This window comes from Hylobates moloch, unplaced genomic scaffold (genome assembly GCF_009828535.3).
Source record: "Hylobates moloch isolate HMO894 unplaced genomic scaffold, HMol_V3 SCAFFOLD_15, whole genome shotgun sequence".
Taxonomy (NCBI): domain Eukaryota; kingdom Metazoa; phylum Chordata; class Mammalia; order Primates; family Hylobatidae; genus Hylobates; species Hylobates moloch.
In genome coordinates, this window is record NW_026652290.1 from 13,455,624 (window position 1) to 13,476,406 (window position 20,783).

The window sequence follows — 20,783 nt, forward strand, 5'->3', positions numbered from 1 at the left end:
TCAGTTGCTATTGCATCAGTGCCCTGCATGCTTGAGAGATTCTTACCCTAGGTTTTGGCTTTCATTGTTTTCTTGGCATGAATTACTATACTAGTCAATGTAATGCTGACTATCTGTTGTAACCAACCCCTAACTCTCAACAATCTCTGTATCTTAATACCTCACAGTGGTCTATGGCAGTTCAGGTTTCTTTTTTTCTTTTGTTTGTTTTCTTTAAGTTACGACAGTAGAGGACACCCACCTTCCTTCCCCATGGCCCTCCCATCTTCAAAAACAGACACAGAGCAACAAGTCTTCATGTTTCAAATCTCTATGACTTCCCCTTCTGCCACCATTCTAAGAAAGCTCTCTACATTTAAGGCATCAGACGATTAGATCAGGCCCACACAGATAATCTTTCTTTTCCTAATGTGAAAGGTGTCATGAAACATAACAGAGAAAATGAAGCAATATTGTGTCATATTCTTAGGGTCCAGAGATTAGGGAGGCAGATCTCTACTGGGCCATTTTGGAAATTCTGCCTCTCACAGTGCCAAATATAAATCAGAATATTTGTTGGTAATGTTATTATGAAGATTGCATAAAATAATCAATATATGTACAGAACCTAGTTATAATGTGTATTCTTAGTCTAATAAATAATGATAATATTGCCATTATCATATTATGCTTCCAAAATTACTATAGCTCTAGAATTTTTATGTGGCTCAAGTTTACTGTTTCAGTTTCTTTTATAGAACTGTTGGATATAAATCCTTTGCTTAACACACTTTCACTGAGATTATTATTGGCATTTTATTTTAGCTTTGGGAACATACTCTTAGAATACTGAAATGATGTGTTTCTTCATCAGCTCCCAACATATAGGACATTGACACTTTCTTGTTGAAAAATGCTTCACTGAAGTCCTGAGTCTGAGTGTCATTAGTGTAGATGAACCTAGTCTTATATAAAATCAAGTCTTATTTAAGGCACAGGCCTTACATACAATGATAATGGCACAGTCTTTGGCAATTTGGCTCATTGCGCGAAACACTTACTCTACTACTAATATATGTAAAGTGAACTATAGTTTTCAATGTGTTGACTTGTATCGACTCATTTGTGACTTATAAAAGTCAAATGACTCAGTAGGATCAGTATTAATGTCTCTTTTTTAAAAAAATAAGAAGTCTGGGGCCCTTGGCCCAAGGTCTCATACGAATATTCTCACGGGTTGATGGAAGTGTTTTATTTTCAAAAACTAGAAGAACATACAAAACAACTAAAATCAAAGCCAAGGTCTTTCACACAACTTCCTTCAAGTATTCAATTAGATTGCAATAATAATAGTATTAAGAACAAGAAAAACTCACCTAAATAAGAGTATACAAATATATTGTGTTTATTTTAAGGTGTTCATAGGGTTACCAGTTGGATAGGTCATAATATAGAGAGTTATGGGAAATTAAGACCGATGAAGTTTCAATTCTTTGCATAAGAGTATACCCTTGCATCATAAGAAAACATATAAAAACAGAAATATGTTTCAAACTTGTATATAACATTTATATATATATTTATATATATATATATATGTTCAACTTGATCATTCAGGTTCTTACTGAAATTATTTATTTATTTATTTATTTTTATTATACTTTAAGTTCTGGGATACATGTGCTGAATGTGCAGGTTTGTTACACAGGTATAGGGCATGTGCCATGGTGCTTTGCTGCACCCATCAACCCATCATCTACATTAGGTATTTCTCCTACTGCTAGCCCTCCCCTAGTCCCAACCTCCCCCAACAGGCCCCATTGTGTGGTGTTCCCCTCCCTGTGTCCATGTGTTCTCATTGTTCAACTCCCACTTATGAGTGAGAACATGTGGTGTTTGGTTTTCTGTTCCTGTGTTAGTTTGCTGAGGATGATGGTTTCCAGCTTCATCCATGTCCCTGCGAAAGACATGAACTCATCCTTTTCTATGGCTGCATAGTATTCCATGGTGTATATGTGCCACATTTTCTTTATCCAGTCTATCATTGATGGGTATTTGGGTTGGTTCCAAGTCTTTGCTATTGTAAACAGTGCTGCAATAAACATACGTGTGCATGTGTCTTTATAGTAGAATGATACAGATTTCAAATTTCCTTTATAGGCACAACAGACAAAACATGGACTCACAATCTAAACTCTGAAAAATGACAGAAAAGGAAAACCAGTGAATTAAGAACAAGTGTTTAAAAAGGGAATTATAAAAAGCAAACACTGTGCTGCTGGGTAACCAATTGACTCCTCTTACCCGGAAGTCAACAGGATGTCTTAATTTATACTTTAATCAAAAAAATAAGAAAATATTTAATATTTTGAAGTTCAGAGAAAGAAAATTAAGCATTCTCCATGACATCCTCAGAAATGTAGACAATTCTATAATAAATGCATTTTTAAACTTAACACAGTAGGAAACATGGGATTTGGTTGCTGGCACAAAGGCTGCATGGTATGGCTTAGCCTTATGCCCTACCATCACCCTCACTGACATCCCCTGTTGTCTCACTGCAAGAAATACTATTGAGGATAATTATTGCTAAGTTTCAAATGCATTTTGTACCACCTCTGATATAAGGCATATTAAGGTTATAAAATATTATCTTTAAAAGAGTCACAAGATTAAAGAAAGACATAGGTATTTGGAGCTTTAAGGCTCTTCCTGCAGGAGGAGCTTCCACTTCACCGAGGGATCAAAGTCCTCTTCAAGATCACTCAGCTCCTGCTCCTTGGAGAGCTCCAGGAAAACCTAAAAGGAAGGAAAGAAGTAAAGAGAGGAGAACAATGCCATACTTCCTCCTGTGGCTCCAGGCAAATGCATTATACATGTATATTCCATGGATGATATAGAATCACTAAAAATGACCCACCTGCTCCAGGGTAGACTGTGAGAGGCTGTACTCCTCCAGGTCGAAGCTCTGTTTAACTGCATAGGAATGAGCATACATTAGGAATTCTGTTTTTTTTCAGTGAGTTTTACCAAGTTACAAACCAAAATACATGCAAATAGATCTTAAACATAAAAGATAAGGCAATAAGTATTCTTAGACTAAATATGGGAAAGCAAACGCATGATATAGTCATATAACAGGAGGGAAACTCCATCCCATTCATCTAGAGTATTGGTAGAGTCACCACAAAACTGGAAAGCAATATCAGAGGTTCCAGAGCATCTGTGCAGACAGAACAAGCTAAGAGATGGTACCCTCTGTGCTAGACGATGACCACATACCCCTCTATACCAGCCCTCATTCTTGTCTACTCCAAAGGCTGATGTAACAGATGGTGGACGTCACCAATGGCAAGCCCTTTGGGAAGGACAGGGGAGACAGGAGGTCAAGGCATTTATTCTTTCACTTCCTCCCTGACACCAAGTGTGTGCCTTGTTTCTCTCGAGGTGGTAGGTTCTACATGACTCTACCCTCAAGTTCAGGTCATCACTTCCTCTTTTAGTCCCTTTGGACCTAAGAATGGTAACACTTCTACTGTTTCTCGTCTCAGGTAATTGCACTGTTCCATGTACCTTTGCAAAGAGTCTTCTGATAAACAAAAGTTCCTTGAATTATCCTATTTTGAGTTTACCATCTGATACCAATTTGGACCCCATTTGGACTGAGACCCCAACCATGTAGATACATAAGAAAAGGAAGATAATGAATGGAAAAATGATACTGGAAGGCAAATATTTCTGTTGGACAGTGTCAGACTGCTGTGGCATTTTCTTTCTTCTTTCCTTGGACATAGGACCAGTCCCTATCTTATATCTGGAAACATGTGAAGAAAAAATACAGTGGGTGGCTGACTTCCCTGCCCTTGTAGAGTTTGGAGAAGCAAAGATGCTGTGTGTTTCTCATGGATTTCAAAGGGGAGGTATCTTGAGAAGATCACCTGGAAAGGTAAAGGGGTTTCAAGGAAGGGACTCAGGGGCTGCCAGGTGGTCACAAGAGCCAAAAGCAGGATGCATCGCCCACCCCAGGGAGCTGTAATCAGAGGTAATAGATGAAGGGGGAAAGAAAGTCATCAAGGAACCCATAAAATCACCCATTGAAAGAAAGGGCCAGCAATTCTTCATTTCTATACTGGAGACCCCAATGTGATATCATAGTCTAATGATCAGATCAAGCTCTAATGCAATATTATCTCTTCTTTTTTCCTCTTACACTACACCCTGGAGAGGCCCAAAACATTCATTTATGAGTCATGGAGGAAATAGAGAAAGAAAAGACATAAAAGTGACCATTTCACCTTCTTAGCTATAGGTCTTCAAATTTGAAGCAAGTCTGACCAAGAAGGGGCACATGAGGCTAGGGTTTTGCTAGAGTTTACATTACCCAGAAGAGATTGGTGGTAGGAAAGAATGAATCTATCCAACAAGGCAAAGGGATTGCCATGGAGCAGGCATTTGGCTTGGACGACACCATGCCTAGCCCATTCAATGTGTATTGCACTTGAGAATGTAACGGTGTTCAAGAACATTTGGAGGAAAAAATGCTAGCTTACATCTCCACGTTTTGTACTTTGTGTCATCTTCCCATATTGGAGCAAGGAACTCTGATAAATACTTTGTTTTTCCCCCTAAATGAGAATTTCGCTTTTAGCAAATTAAGTACTGCAGAAGGAATTTGAGGTGGGAGGGAATGCTTTTGAAAGCAGAAACATAAGTAGGCTTTTTTTAAAAGCCTCTAGGGAGGCAGCCTTCCTGAAACATCAATCTCTGCTCCTAATCCATTATAAAATACTTCCTGTTGATCTCACTGTGGAATCCTTCCAACTGGAAAGATGCCAACCAGCCATTGGGGCATAATGGTCAGTGGGGTCTCATTAAAAGCTAGGATGACCATCCTGGCCAACATGGTGAAACTCTGTCTCTACTAAAACTACAAAAATTAGCTGAGTGTGCTGGTGTGCACCTGTAGTCCCAGCTACTTGGGAGGCTGAGGCAGGAGAATTGCTTGAACCCAGGAAGCAGAGGTGCAGTGAGCCGAGATTGTGCCACTGCACCACTCCAGCCTGCCAGCCTGGCGACAAAGCAAGACTCTTTCTCAAAAAAAAAAAATATATATGTATAGGATGCTTGAGGCCTCTGATGAAGGCAGGTGACAAGCCAGAAAGTACAGCTCAAGAAGGGGCATGAGGTTTCATACACTAACTCATCAGATTTCATACACTAACATGACAGGGAAAAACCAAGCCCCCTGATACATCGATGCAGTATGCAAAGACCAAAATCCAAGGGCCTAAAATGAGTCACAGATTAACACACCTAAACAGAGACAGGAACCTCCTTATCTGCATCTATCAATAGATGGCTATCAAACAATACATAAAGGCAAAAACCAAATTCATATGTTTCTGTTTGTATGAATTTGTGGATAATCTATCCCTGAATGTCAATGGTCTCTTTCTCCCAGAGCCTTGCTCAATTACAGTAGGGTTCCTTAGCCCCAGCACTAATGATATTTTGATTGATCATTCTTTCCTGTGATGGCTGACCAATGCACTGTAGGGTATTTAGCATCATCCCTGGCCTCCATCCACTAGAAACCAGTTGCATCCGACCTCTCTGTCCCCACTTGTAAGAACCCCAAATCTTCCCAGACATTGCCAAATCACCCCTTATTGAAAAACACTGGATTAGCAGTCTTAGTAATGTATTAATGATGTAACAGCATAATTCTATGTTTATGTATTTTTTAAATACTGGTTTTATGTCAGATTTAGGTTTATCTGTTTCCCAGGGTTTTGTCTCTAAACAATCACTCTTACCTATCTCTAATTTGAAGAAAGCCTGTGATAAAGGTCGCACATCCTCAACAGGCAACTTATAGACCATCAGGGAGGAGAACCTGTGAAGGGAAGACAGTGAGGCTGAACTCCAGGTGTCAAGGTTGAAACCCCTGATGGATACAAGTCTAAAAAGGGCAACAAGGCTAGGCACAGTGGCTCATGCCTGTAACCACTGCAATTTGGGAGGCCAAGAAGGGAAGATTGCTTGAGCCTATGAGTTTGAGACCAGTCTGGGAAACAGATTGAGATCCCATCTCCACAAAAAAACTTAAAAATTAGCCAGGCATGGTGGTGTGTGCCTGTATTCCCAGCTACTATGGAGGCTGAGGCAGGAGGACCACTTGAGCCCATGAGATTGAGGCTGCAGTGAGCAGTGATTACACCACTGCACTCCAGACTGGGCGACAGAGTGAGATCCTGTCTCAAAAAATAAAAATAAAAAAATGAAAAGGAGCAACAACATCGTCAACAATCTGTTTAAATAGTCACATCTGTGTGGTGTTAGAGAGACACTCATAATGTAAGTGCTCTTTGATCAACCAGAAGTCAATCTACTAAGAGGAGGAATGAAAGACAAAGGGAAGGAAATTAACAGCCCCTATGCCTTATGAAGGGAAGAAGCAGAACTTCATATTTCTTCTTAGTGAGAAGAGAGTAGCATTTCAGTAAAAAGAACTAGATTCAACCCCTGTCTCCACACTCTGAGCCTCAGTTGATTTCACTGATAATAATATATAGAAATGTTAAAAGACACCATTCACTGAGCCTTGACTGATGCCTGGCACTCTGGCATGAGCTTTATGCAGGTGATTTCTTTTAATGAGGGATGGTTTTACCCTCTAGAAGGAACCCCTGAGATGACCTGAGTGCATGCATGCATCAGTATCTGGCACATGTTAAGAGCCCCCATGCATGCTGATTCTCTTACAAGAGTCAGCTTTCAAATCAGCACTTTGTTCTCTTATTTCCCTCTTGTGGGAGCCCTTGGAATTGAATTTTCTCTAAGTAAAGTACTTGCAATTACCATAGAGTTAAAGAACGAGGAAGATGAGGCTCTTATTCTGTCATCATAGTAAAAATATGGAAACAGAAACAAGGACTGTGATAAAACAAAACACCTGTGTCTACCTTTCCTGCCGAGCAGCCTGGGAGAAAAGCCTCAGGATCTCTGCATGGAGGGGCTCCACTTGTGCCAGGTTCTTCACCTTCATCCCCAGCAGGTAGTCTTTGCCAAATTTGCTTTTCAGTTGTTGGATGGAACCAATACGTCTGAAGGTAAGAGAAGGATAAAGTCAAGCAAGAAAAGAGAAAAATGTATGGCTTGTGATGTTCAGCCTCTGGAGGCCAGATAAGGCCACATAGAGTTGGGAGCAACCATGCTAGCTCCTCACAATGGGTAGCCTGGTGCAGGGAAATAAACTTTGCTCATAGTGCACAACCTGGGGGCTGAGTGCTGGCTTTGACAGGCACTCACCTCAGCCTTCCTGACACCATGATGGCCACGCGGTCACACACTGCCTCAGCCTCTGCCATGTAGTGGGTGGTCAGGAGGGCGCCCCTCTCCGTGTTTCTAAAGGTGGCCCGAATCACCTGCCTAAAGTTAAGGGAAAACATGAACTCATGAATGCTCAAGGTATTTGGAATTTTTAAAAGAAGTTTCCATCGACGCACAGATGAAACATGCAGCGAATTCAGACTAGACAAAGAAGGGGTGTGTGTAGGGATGACAGGCATGGAAATAACCAAACTATTGGTTAGAGTATATAATTCAGAACATAGAAAATGATATTGGGTAAGATGCTGTTTATAAAAATACAAAGTTCAGAAATATTTATGAGAATGCAGTAGGAACAAAGAAAATTAGGAGAATTTACTAAAAAGCGTGATAATCATGACATACTCCCTATAGGTACAAAATGACAGAATTCAGAAATTTCCCAAAAATAATTTAAAAATATATCGAAGATCTGGAATGTTTCTTTTTTTCCTCCATAAGAATTGTATATCAGGTGATGTTGCAGAAAGATTTAAAGCTTAATTATAGATTGATTTGACTGTATAAAAATGTTCCATGTAGGCACAGACACAAAAATTATTTGAATAGATATTAGGGTGAGATAATATAGCTTTTTCTTCTCAATAAAAGCTGGTTGTGATTTGAAATCAGATAATTTTTTTCCTAAAATATTTCTTTTCCTGATACTGTCTTTCCCTTTCTAAGTAAACAACGATTTTGCAGGCCAGTTTTCAAAGGATCAATACACTAATCCAGAGGTTGCTAATGATAGCACCTCACCACATTTGCTGCTGCCCCTCAGGGTCCATCCTGGTTGACAGCTCACCCAGAAGCACCACTGATGGGTTCCCCAGGATGCTCAGCATGAAGCACAGCTGCAATGGGAGGAACAGCCTGTCTGGTTCCCATCTATGGCACTTGCAGAGCAACACCAAGCCCTGCCCATACCTTTGGCTTTATTCCCTCCAACAAGGTCTTCACGGGAGCCTTCAGCTGGTCCTGCAGCTTGAGTGCATCCACTAACCTAAGGAAAACAGAGTCAATCCACATAATCCCAACACTGGTGAATGTACATGGGAGAATGAGCAAATCAGGAGAAACACGACGGTGGGGGAGGTGTTTACGAGTGGTCAGAGTGGTCATAAAATTTAAACCACCTAGATACTTTATGAACCTTTCATAGTCATCAAACTCATATTTTCAATGATGTCTTCCCATATTAAGAATAATCAGGCTGGACCGGGCTCAGTGGTTCACGCCTGTAATCCCAGCACTTTGGGACGCTGAGGCAGGCAGATCACGAGGTCAAGAGATCGAGACCATCCTGGCCAACATGGTGAAACCCTGTCTCTACTAAAATTACAAAAATTAGCTGGGCATGGTGGCATGCACCTGTAGTCCCAGCTACTCAGGAGGCTGAGGCAGGAGAATTGCTTGAACCTGGGAGGTGGAGGTTGCAGTGAGCCAAGATCGCACCACTGCACTCCAGCCTGATGACAGAGCAAGACTCCGTCTCAAAAAACAAAACAAACAAAAACCAAGAATAATCAGTCTGGGTGCAGTGGCTTACACCTGTAATCCCAGCATTTTGGGAGGCCAAGGTGGGCAGATCACCTGAGGGTCAAGAGTTCAAGACCAGCCTGGCCAACATGTTGAAACCCCGTCTCTACAAAAATACAAAAAATTAGCCCGGCATGATGGCAGGTGCCTGTAATCCCAGCTACTAGGGAGGCTGAGGCACAAGAATCGCTTGAACCCAAGAGGCGGAGGTTGCAGCGAGCCCTCCAGCCTGGGCCGCAGAGCCAAACTCCGTCTCAAAAGAAAAAAAAAAAAAGGACTCCACCCATGGACTGGAAAGGATGTTCAGTTACTCGCGGGCTTGTTGTCTGATACTGGGATGGAAAGTCACAGTCCGCAGGCTGGAGTGAGGCGCGGGAAGATGCCTGGTCCTTGCCTCGCGGACTTGGCAGCCGCGTCCTTCGGGTCTGTCCACTGAACTGCTGAGGACTCGCCCGTGTGCGGGGACCCGAGTGCCACTTCCCGGAGCGTTACCTTGCGCTCCAGCCTCCAGGCTAGCTAATACCTGGAGGGCAGGGCAGGGCTGTTCCCGCTCTCACCCCTTGCGGAAGGATGGCAGGATCCGGCGCAGCGACGTAGCAGCGGGAGGGCACAGCGACCTGCATCTCCAGTTTCTCCTCAGGACACAAGGCTGACTTCACCTTCCGGACAGCTGAAAAGCCCCTGCCAGAACCAAACCGAACTCGCGCCTCGGAGAGGGGCTTCTGGGGCCGGTTCGCTGCAGGGCGTGGGGAGTGGAGAGAGGGAAGGGGAAGCCTGGGGCTGTGTGCGCGCGCGTGGGAGCGCGCCTCGGAGCGCCCCGCATACCCCACTATCCCACTCTATCCCCGGGGGCACTTTGGGAAGGAGGGAGTGGTAGTCGCGGGAATGAGGGAGCAAGAGAAACCCTCTCAAAGCGACGCCCCAAACAGGTCCAGATTTAGAATTCGAAGCTAAAGGCTGTTAGAAATTGGGACTCCTCGGCCTCCTTTGCAGCCCCTCCTTTCCCGCCCCGAAGCCCGGACGGTTTGCTGGCTGCCCGCTTCCCCGCCCCCGGCTCAGAGGTCTCTGGCTGGCGGGCACCCCGTCGGCCGCCGGCTTCCTCCTTGAAACCCGCCGGCGCACATGAGGCCGCTGCCCCCGCCGCAGGCACTGGCGGCCCTCTCGCGGTGCCCGTGGTGATGCCATGCCCCGCCACCACGCGGGAGGAGAGGAGGGCGGCGCCGCCGGGCTCTGGGTGAAGAGCGGCGCAGCGGCGGCTGCGGCGGGCGGGGGGCGCTTGGGCAGCGGCATGAAGGACGTGGAGTCGGGCCGGGGCAGGGTGCTGCTGAACTCGGCAGCCGCCAGGGGCGACGGCCTGCTACTGCTGGGCACCCGCGCGGCCACGCTCGGGGGCGGCGGCGGTGGCCTGAGGGAGAGCCGCCGGGGCAAGCAGGGGGCCCGGATGAGCCTGCTGGGGAAGCCGCTCTCTTACACGAGTAGCCAGAGCTGCCGGCGCAACGTCAGGTACCGGCGGGTGCAGAACTACCTGTACAACGTGCTGGAGAGACCCCGCGGCTGGGCGTTCATCTACCACGCTTTCGTGTGAGTACCCGCGCCCCCTGCTATGCCCGCTCCAGGGGACCACTGTCCCTGGCCCCCTGGGGCGTGCTCCGCCCTCGCGCCCTTGGGCCCCGCGCGCGTGCACACGTGGTGGCTTTTATTTCTTCGCACGTGTTTGTGGTCTTCCTTCTGGAGCCTCTCCGCTCCCACAGCTCCACTTCTTCCATCTTTACAGCTTGAACCTTTTCACCGAGGACACCCAATGAACTGCCCGGTAGCTTCAGGCTCCCAGGGCGAGAGCCAGGCAGACGCGGGACTTAGGCTGCGCGGATAATTGGGAGCAATTAGGTTCCAAGATACGTAAACTTCAACCGAACGGGGCGCCCGGGAGCTAGGGAATGCAAAGGGAGGACAGGCGCCCGTGTGAGGCTTGAGAGTATATTGGAGAGGTTAGGAGGTGATGGCGGGGTAGGACGGGGAGGAGTGAGGGGGCACCGAGGGCTAGGTCCTCAGTCCTAGGGGCGGAGTAGGGGAAGCTGCTACTTGGAGAGAGCTGCTAGGTTTTAAGTGCGCCCGGAAACACGCCTCGCCACCACCCAGCCACCACCAACGGAAAATCTGTCAGTGCATGTAGCCCTTCCTGCCACGGAGAAGGTGGCTAAGGTCTAGAGGAGGCCAGCAGGCCAGGCGAAGCAACGCTCCCGCGCTGCAGCGGGGAACCTGGGGCGCAGGAACGCGGGCAGAGGTGCGATAGCAGAAGCGCAAATGGGTCGCCTTGGACAGAGAATGGGCAGTGGGTTAAGTCCCCATTTGTGGCGCGGAGTCAAAGTGTGTGTGTGTGTGTGTGTGTGTGTGTGTGTGTGTGTGTGTGTGTAAAGTAAGCCTTCTCCATCTAGCAGAGAATGCTTAATGAGAAAATGATTGGAAGCAAATGTTTATTTTTCCCTTAGGCATTTAAAACCTTTCAGTGGCTTTAAAGTTTACTACTGTTTTTTTTAAAAAAAAAAAAAGAAAAAAAAAGGAAAAAAGAAAAAGAAAAAGAATAATCAATAAACATTTTTCTCTCCAGGTTCAAAGTGAGAGAAAACGACACTGAATGGAGTTCTAGATGACCAAATCTTCTCCCACAAGCATGGGGTCATCAATTAGAACCTCCCTGTCTTCGTTTTGTGTGTATGTCATTAATACAACATCCCCTCAGCAAAGAAGGGGAGTGCCCCCCAGCCCCAGGTACCGTGTGATGGCGATCATCGCGTCTCCTTTCCTCAGCCCTTTCCCGGCAGCGTACACCTCCAGGTGCTGCCTCACTGTCAGGTTGGGCCACAGCGCATTCTCCTGAGGGCAGTACCCCAGGAAGCCCAGGGATTCCCCTTCACCGCTCCCTTTCGAAATCACCTACACGAAATAAGTTCATTCTCGGATTCTATCCCAAATGTCACGTAATGTATGTGCATGTAAGCTGTACTTCAGAGATGCTCTTCTGTTCACACACCCAGGTGCTAAGTGCACAAATGCAAATCAGTAATCACTTAGTTTTGGGGAAAAGATGGTAAAAGCCCACTTCAAAAGGCAGACATTCCATGGTTATCCATTGTAGTGCAGACTTTACTACCGATTCCATGACCGTGATTGAACTCAAGATTGCTGATTTGAGTGTCTTTTACTTGGCTTTATTCATTGATCCAGACATTCAAAGGAATAGATACTTGTTGAGAATTCTGTTTCGCCAGTGATAGTTATAATTATAGGATTTATCTTGCAATAAGGCAGTGGTTCTCAGCCAGGGGAATCCTCCTCCTAGGGGATATTTAACAATGTCTGGAGACACATTTGGTTGTCACAATTCATGTGTGTATGCATTGGAAAACAGTATTACTGGCATCTAGTAAGTAGAGGCCAAGCGTGCTGCCAAACATCCTACTATGTACAGAACAGCTCCCCACAACAAATTGGCATTATCAAGTCCATAATATCAAGGTTGAGAAATCCTGAACTAAGAAATAAACAAACTTTTAGCACTGTATCTAGCCAATAGGAACCAATATACACATGTAACATTTATTATTTTAATGAGCCAGGCTATGCTTTACAATAATAAGAACATCTAATATGTCCTCAGTGCTTGCTATGTGCCAGAATCTACGCATATAATATATTTTTAATTACATTATCCTATCCTTACAGAACCCCTGTATGTGTTAGGTGTTCGTTTTATTATTGATGTTTTACATACAGAAAATTATCACAAGCATGGATTATGAAACTTGTACAAGGTCACAACAAGGTAAATCTCGGACTTGAAGCTGGGATCTACCTTCAGAATCCAAGTCCTTGACCTTGATGCTACACTGTCTCCCCCCAGTACAAAGGAGAGAGCTAGTTAATCTTGCCTCATAGAGCTTTCATTGTGGAGAAAGAAACAGAAAATATAAGTAAACACAAAAGTGAACGATTTATAACCTCTGCCTTGTGCTTTCAAGGAAATAGATATGCTAAAGAATAACAGGGAGGATTTAATTTAGCTGACAATGTAGTTAGGAAAAGGCATTTTGGGGAGATAAATTTTTAAGTGATGAGAAGGAGACAGCCAAGCACATGAGGAGCCAACGGAAGGGCACTCTAGCCACAGGAAGATCAAACCCAAAGATCCCACAGCGACAAGGTGCCTTGAGGCCAATGTGAGCAGGCGGCCAACAGACCATATTATGCTGGGCCGGTTGCAGCCATGGTAAAGATTTTGGATCAATTCTAAGTGAGAGGTTGTACATGGGAGATTGACGACCTCATTTGCATTTTTTTGTGTTTTTTTTATTTGTTTGTTTGTTTTTGAGATGGCGTTTCTCTCTTGTTGCCCAGGCTGGAGTGCAATGGCGCTATCTCAGCTCACTGCAACCTTGGCCTCCCAGGTTCAAGCGATTCTCCTGCCTCAGCCTCTTGAGTAGCTGGGATTACAGGCACCTGCCACCATGCCCAGCTAATTTTGTATTTTTAGTAGAGACGGTGTTTCTCCATGTTGGTCAGATTGTTCTCTAACTCCCGACCTCCTCAGGTGATCTGCCCGCCTCGGCCTCCCAAAGTTCTGGGATTACAGGCGGGAGCCACTGTGTCCGGACCTCATTTGCATTTTTTTTTTTTTTTTTTTTTTTTTTTTTTGAGACGGAGTCTCGCTCTGTCGCCCAGGCTGGAGTGCAGTGGTGCAATCTCGGCTCACTGCAAGCTCCGCCTCCCGGGTTCACGCCATTCTCCTGCCTCAGCCTCTCCGAGTAGCTGGGACTACAGGCGCCCGCCACCATGCCCGGCTAATTTTTTTGTATTTTTAGTAGAGACGGGGTTTCACCTTGGTCTCGATCTCCTGACCTCGTGATCCGCCCACCTCGGCCTCCCAAAGTGCTGGGATTACAAGCGTGAGCCACCGCGCCCGGCCTCTCATTTGCATTTTTAAGGACTGTTCTTACTGCAGTGTGAGGCAAGAGTGGAAATGGAAGGACAGGAAACCTCTGTAGCATTGAACACCGCTGTGCGACCTTCCTTCATAAACACTCCCTCTGACATTGAGCTCATGTTCAAGGTCAATAGCATTTCCTCTTCGAAGTTGTGGTCCTTTGGTTTCTGTCCATCATTTTACCCAAACTTGGCCCAGACATACCACCAAGTGGTACTCATATATTATTCTAGTTTTTGCTTTGCAGTTTAGATAATTATCCATTTTTTTCATTATATCTGATTTCTTTTGTCTTAATACATCCTGGATCTTTCACCATTAGCCCAGAATCACCACTGTCCTTCAAGAATTTCAGTGTATCTGCAATAATACCCTCAACTGCTCTATCACTACATTACATCATCAGGGCCAAGAAATGTTTCAATAATTGTAAGAAAGTTTCTGTGGTATATACCTTCTTAAAGACCTATGAAGTTTTACTCGATAATGGACTCTTATTGTTACACAAGTCACACATAATATTTAATTATAGCATATAGGTAGAGGACAGTCATTAAATATGAAGACTCATGGCTCTGCAATCACATAAGCAGTTGTTGTCATTATTCTGACAGTGGTTTCTGGTGTCATGCTGGGTGAGGCCATTAAATTCGACAAAGTTCATGGGATACATAAATCAATAAAGCAAAGATATCTGACTTTAAGGAAGATATATTTCCTTTTAATATCTTTATTTCTCACTCAATAAAAGGCATAGTGTATATGATATGTAGCCCTTCTCAGAAACAAACTTTTTGGAATTAAGATATAAATTTTTAATCAATCCTCTTTATTCAATGCATAAATCACATCAATTGATTATGGATCAACTACATAGTCTATTATTGCCATCAATATTCGTTGTAAAATGTTTATCCTAGGTAGCACTAATGACCATATTCCTGTGCGTTTTACTGACCTGTCCTGCAGTTGGTTTTGTGTCTCCAGTTATCATCTTAATAGTTGTACTTTTACCAGCTCCATTGTGTCCTAACAGCCTTATAACTTCGCCTGAAAGAAAGTGGTATGCTCAGAAATATACAATTAATTGCAACAAAAATAAAAGCAAATACCATTTGAGGGCCCACTGTGTGTCAAGTGCTATGTGAAATGTGCTGTATACATTATTTCACTTATTCCTCTCTCTCTCTCACACACACACACACACACACACACACACCCCTGAGCATTATAACTAGCTTCATTTTACAGGTGAGGAAGCTAAGACTTAAAGAGGATAAATAACTCATCCTATGTCATACAGATAGTAAGAGGCTGAGCTAGAAGTTGTAACATATTTTGATTCCAAAGCCTATTGTACCGAACCCCCCACTTTCACAAAATGTGCTGTTTTGGGGGAATGAAGAAAGCACTGCTATGCCTCCGTTGGCTCCCTTCTGTGTATTTGCTGCAATAAAATTGTTACCTAAAAACTGTACCATCCTTCTTAACAGAAAGACCGCCTCTTTTCATTGTTGTTGTTCCGTTTGTTTGTGTTACAGAACAGACATAACTGTTTTCCTATGTAAAGAAAAAACGTCATTATCATTTCAACTGAGGCTTTTAAGCAGGAGGAGCAGCCTGAGTCCGCTGCGTTTGTCAATAGATGTCCCCAGATTCAGATACTCTTATTCCCTGAATAATCCAGTCTTCAGATTCAAGATTGCTCTACTAACGGAACTACTGTTTCCAACGTTTTTTTAACACAAAAAGAGACATTTCTTGTGGCAATTTTTTTCTTCCTTTTAGAAAGGCAATTTTTCTTTTTGTCTGCATATTCCTTCCATAGACAGCTGGCAATGATGACGGGTGTCTGTAAAGACAAGTAAATAACAACAGGACTTTATTCTCATCTTGAGCTGAGAGGGTGTTCCACACTCTTGTCACCAAACCTTTCCTTATACAAATCATGAATCAAACCACTTCTTCCCCTAGAAACTGCCATTTTCAAGTGAACTCTTACAGTCTACATTCCTGCAAGGAAAGGGCATTTGCACCATATCCTGGGATTTGTTCTTTGGAGAGCAGGAATAGAGACAGTCACTGAACCAACAGATTTGATAAGACACACACTCCCATAAACAATCATGCACACAAACACACATACACCGCAGACAAGCTCTCTCTGAATGACTTGCAGTAAGCTTCACTTTGGTTATAAAACACAAAATCTTACTTAAGTTTTGTAATGTTTAGCTCTACTTATCAAAACCACCACCCTGAAAAATATTGATATGTCAGTATCTGTATGTGTGTGTGTGCACGTGCATGTGTTTCTTGAGACAGAGTCTTGCTCTGTCACCCAAACTGGGGTGCAATGGTGCAATGATAGCTCACTGTAGCCTTGAACTCTCAGGCTCAAGTGATCTTCTAGCCTCAGCCTTCTGAGTAGCTAGGACTACGGGCACATGCCACCAGGCTCATCTAATTTTTTTATTTTTCATTTTGTAGAAATGGGATCTTACTTGTTGCCCAGGCTGGTCTCAAACACCTGACTCTAAGTGATCTTCTCACTTCAGTGCACTGTGTGTGTTTTCTTTGCTCTCTTAGATTTGTGGGCCTTGCATACCTGCTGAAGTCAAGTAATAAGCTGTATGTGTAAGAATGAAAGAACTCCAAGTGTTTTTCAAAAACTAAACTTAGAAGGTTGCTCACTTTATCTGTCAGAAAAAAAATATTTGATGAAGTACATTTCTGAGTTCTACCTCATCAAAGTCTCGGACAGCCATAGCATTCGCTGTTCTCGTTCTTTCCATCTGAATATCTTCCTCCTCTCCTTCAGGCTCTTCTGGGTTTGGAAAAACAGCATTGCTTCTTGGAGAAATTCTGAAATCAAAACAGTGTGATAATGATAAACTTCGGGTTAAAAATCTTGTATCAAAATTAATGAATTTTCTCTATACTTCCAATTTTTGGAGTAGATTCATTCTGAGCACAACATCCTCTCTATTCTTCTACTTGCACCATCTGCCTTTCAAACAGCCTAGTTTCCTTCAATGAGTAGAGTAATGATATCCTTATATCATCTTTGCTTTTTACTGAAGCTTAATCCTCCTTGTTGATGGTGACAGTTTTCTTTCAAAGAAGAAAGTGGTATACCCTCTCTGGCAAAGGATTTTGAAGCAGAATTGCATAAGGAAAGGAATCAAGAACTGTAGTTTTGACAACAGATATTTTGGAATTCTGAGGTCTTTGTGAGAACTGTGAGTCCAAAGATTTGGAATCAAGGATGTGTCCCAGAGAATCCAGGATATCTAATCACCATACCAATGTCTAATTAGTTACTGAGCACAGTCACTTCTTGGGAATGTGTGACAGAATCACTCTTTCCTCTCTGCTACAGACTCATTCTTGCCTTCGTCATCCCACCATTGATTGCTGCTCATTCTTTTATCTCTCCCTCATGCCACGCTCTGACATTCCAGCTGCCTGTTGGTTTCCTAAAATGTGGCAGTCATCTTGTCACTCTTCTCTGCTCCACAAACATTAGACTTAAGCTTGGTTTATATTTTGTATGGAAGGCTAAGTGTTCGAGACACACTGGTGTCTTGGTTTCACGTTATGTAATTTGCAAAACCTTCCCTATACTTTTCTGTTTCAAGATCTTCCAACATCTAGCCTCACTTTCATTTTTCATTATCCCCCAACATAAGCCTACAAAGGAGCTCCTGATGCCTTCATCTCATCCTTGGTCTTATTGCACAAACTATTCTTCCTTCCCAGATTGGCTTAACTTTCCCAACGCTTATCTATATTTACCCATTATTTTAGAGATTCCACCTCTTACACATAACTTTCCTCTATAGTAAAATTATGATCTGCCTTACTTTTCCAGTGCCTTGTGTGTGCTAATGTGGTTTCTCTCTCTAGATTGTAAGCTCAGTATGTATTCCTATATTATGGGTTATAAGAATTTTGTATATCACAGTCTTTAAAAACCGTCCTGTGAAGTGCCTTTTACTTAATTAATTCAGCATATTGAAAAGTCCTTAAAGAATGAACATTAAAATGAAACATGAAATTCGATTTGATTTTCTCAACCTGAACACAGGATCCTTTCTCATTCATTTCTTTCGGCAGTTCACTTCTAGGCATCGCAGAATGAAAAGAAAAATGAGAAATTGAAGGTAAGGCTAGGGAAAAAGAAAGACAATCACAATTAGTATCGCTATAAATGCAATGATTTCAATATTGGAATTGATTTAAGGAGTTTGATATATAAAAATTGGATTTGATAGCATTCATTTTTACAAGGCTGAAAGACAACCTGTAACATTCTTTGAAACTGTCAATAGCCTCACTGCTATTCAGAGACAGCCTAACAGAAATATAGTAGTAGCAAGTGAAACCAGTACTACCCATGACAGATGATTATTGTAAAGATAGGGGTCCAGGGCCAGGAGCGTTGGCTCATGCCTGTAATCCCAGCACTTTGGGAGGACGAGGCAGGTGGATCACATGAGGTCGGAAGTTCGAGACCATCCTGACCAACGTGGGGAAACCCCATCTCTACTAAAAATACAAAATTAGCCACACATGGTGGTGCATGCCTGTAATCCCAGCTACTCGGGAGGCTGAGGCAGGAGAATTGCTTGAACACAGGTGGTAGAGGTTGCGGTGAGCTGAGATAGCGCCATTGCACTCCAGTCTGGGCAACAAGAGTGAAACTCTGCCTCAAAAAAAAAAAAAAAAAAATAGGGGTCCAGGTTAAAAGCCATCGTGTGTGTGTGTGCGTGCGTGCACACACGTGTGTTGCTTCAAATGCCTAAAATCTCCAAATCTTAATTTGATACAATTCAGAGAAACTCAAAACATACAAAGGTTGTGTTCCCTCATGCAAGAATGTTGAAAAAAAATGTCTTCTTACTATTAGCAGTGCCAGGTATACAGTTTGAGAAATCTGTAAAATGAGCAGTAAGTGTGTTCAGGTGAACCTTCTTTATTTATTCATGGAATTTATCCCCCTTAAGATAAATTAATGCCTTTTCAATGGCCTTACAACCATTCGACGTGACGCTCCTTTGAGTATCATGTAAAAGTTAATTTCAGACTGTGCAGTATGTCTTCTTTGCTTCCAGTGTGTCGCTAGGCTGGGATGCCTTTGTACGTAACACTGTGAGTCAACAGGAGTTGCTCTGTTAGGAGAATCCTGGGCTGGTGCTGGCAGGATACTTTGAAGAAACGGCAAGTCTGTCTTAAGACAAACCCTCTCCCCTAACCTTACTTGTATTTCTCTTTTCATTCGTGCACTTCCCTCGATTATGCCCCCAAGAGCCCTGGAATCTTTATATTGCTTTTGCCCTCTTACAGCCACTTTTGGGAGTAATTATGACAATCTTTTCAAACTGAAGACAAAGTTCTTCCCCTAGAGTTTCACATGTGTACATATAAGTGCATTTTTCCAACATCCCCCACTCTTTTGCAAATAAGAGGTAAAAGGACAATTTTGTTTCTTGAGCTATATCTACCAACATGTTTCCTGAGCAATTTTAAACCTTTGCAGTAAATTTCTAACTATCACAGCCATCCACCGTCTAGAAAAGATGACTTTTCCACATTGGATAATGTGCACGACCTTGACATCATTTCAAATGATTTTGTTTTCTTAAGTGCTCCAGTTGCCCACTTTCAATAATTGCACCTCATCCAAACTGAACCCCAGGCTCCCAGATCTCTACTTTCTCTGCTGATACTTTTTTTTTTTTTTTATGGGACAAAGTTTTGTTCTGTTGCCCAGGCTGGAGTGCAGTGGCATGATCTTTGCTCACTGCAACCTCTGCCTCCTGGGTTCAAGCAATTCTCCTGCCTCAGCTTCCCGAGTAGTTTGGATTACAGGCACCCACTACCATGCCCAGCTAATTTTTGCACTTTTAGTAGAGATGGGGTTTCACCATGTTGGCCAGGCTGGTCTCGAACTCCAGACCTCAGGTGATCCATCTGCCTCGGCCTCCCAAAGTGCTAGGATTACAGGCGTGAGCCATTGAGCTCGGCCAAATTATTCTTTTTCAAACTTACTTCTGTGTTTGCTTTCTTTCTATTTAGAGAAAGACAAGGCCATTGTATAATGGTAAAGGGATCAATGCAACAAGAAGCGATAACTATCCTAAATATATAGGCACCCAATACAGGAGTACCCAGATTCATAAAGCAAGTTCTTAGAGATCTACAAAGACACTTAGACTCTGACACAATAATAATGGGAGACTTTAACACCCCACTGTCAATATTATACAGATCAATGTGAGAGAAAATTAACAAGGATATTCAGGACTTGAACTTAGCTCTGAACCAAGCGGACCTAATAGACATCTACAGAACTCTCCACCCCAAATCAACAGAATATATACATTCTTCTCAGCACCACATAGCACTTATTCTAAAATCGACTACATAATCGGAAGTAAAACACTCCTCAGCAAATGCAAAAGAACAGAAATCGTAACAAACAGTTTCTCAGACCACAGTGCAATCAAATAAGAACTCAAGATTAAGAAATTCACTCAAAACTGCACAACTACATGGAAACTGAACAACCTGCTCCTGAACAACTGGGTGAATAACAAAATTAAGGCAGAAATAAATAAGTTTTTTGAAATCAATGAGAACAAAGACATAACATACCGGAATCTCTGGGACACAGCTGAAGCAGTGTTTAGAGGAAAATTAATAGCACTAAATGCCCACAGGAGAAAGCAGAAAAGGTCTAAAATTGACACCCTAACATCACAATTAAAAGAACTGGAGAAGCAAGAGCAAACAAATTCAAAAGCTAACAGGAGACAAGAAATAACTAAGATCAGAGCAGAATTGAAGGAGATAGAGATGTAAAAAACCCCTCAAAAAAATCAATGAATCCAGGAGCTGGTTTTCT

The 20,783-nt window shown here is 43.1% G+C and overlaps 1 protein-coding gene across 1 annotated transcript; it reads right to left on the reverse strand.

The window, feature by feature from the left end:
* Nucleotides 1–1,674: 1,674 nt before the first annotated feature.
* On the reverse strand, nucleotides 1,675–19,154 carry LOC116483710 (ATP-binding cassette sub-family A member 9-like). The gene is given in 13 exon segments (XM_058428090.1): nucleotides 1,675–2,778; nucleotides 2,900–2,955; nucleotides 5,796–5,875; nucleotides 6,945–7,085; nucleotides 7,291–7,410; nucleotides 8,113–8,207; nucleotides 8,281–8,356; nucleotides 11,666–11,813; nucleotides 14,801–14,925; nucleotides 15,610–15,725; nucleotides 16,618–16,738; nucleotides 17,954–18,045; nucleotides 18,912–19,154. Coding segments are annotated over 13 exon segments (1,512 nt in total). The 3' UTR covers nucleotides 1,675–2,679.
* Between the last annotated feature and the right edge of the window lie 1,629 nt (nucleotides 19,155–20,783).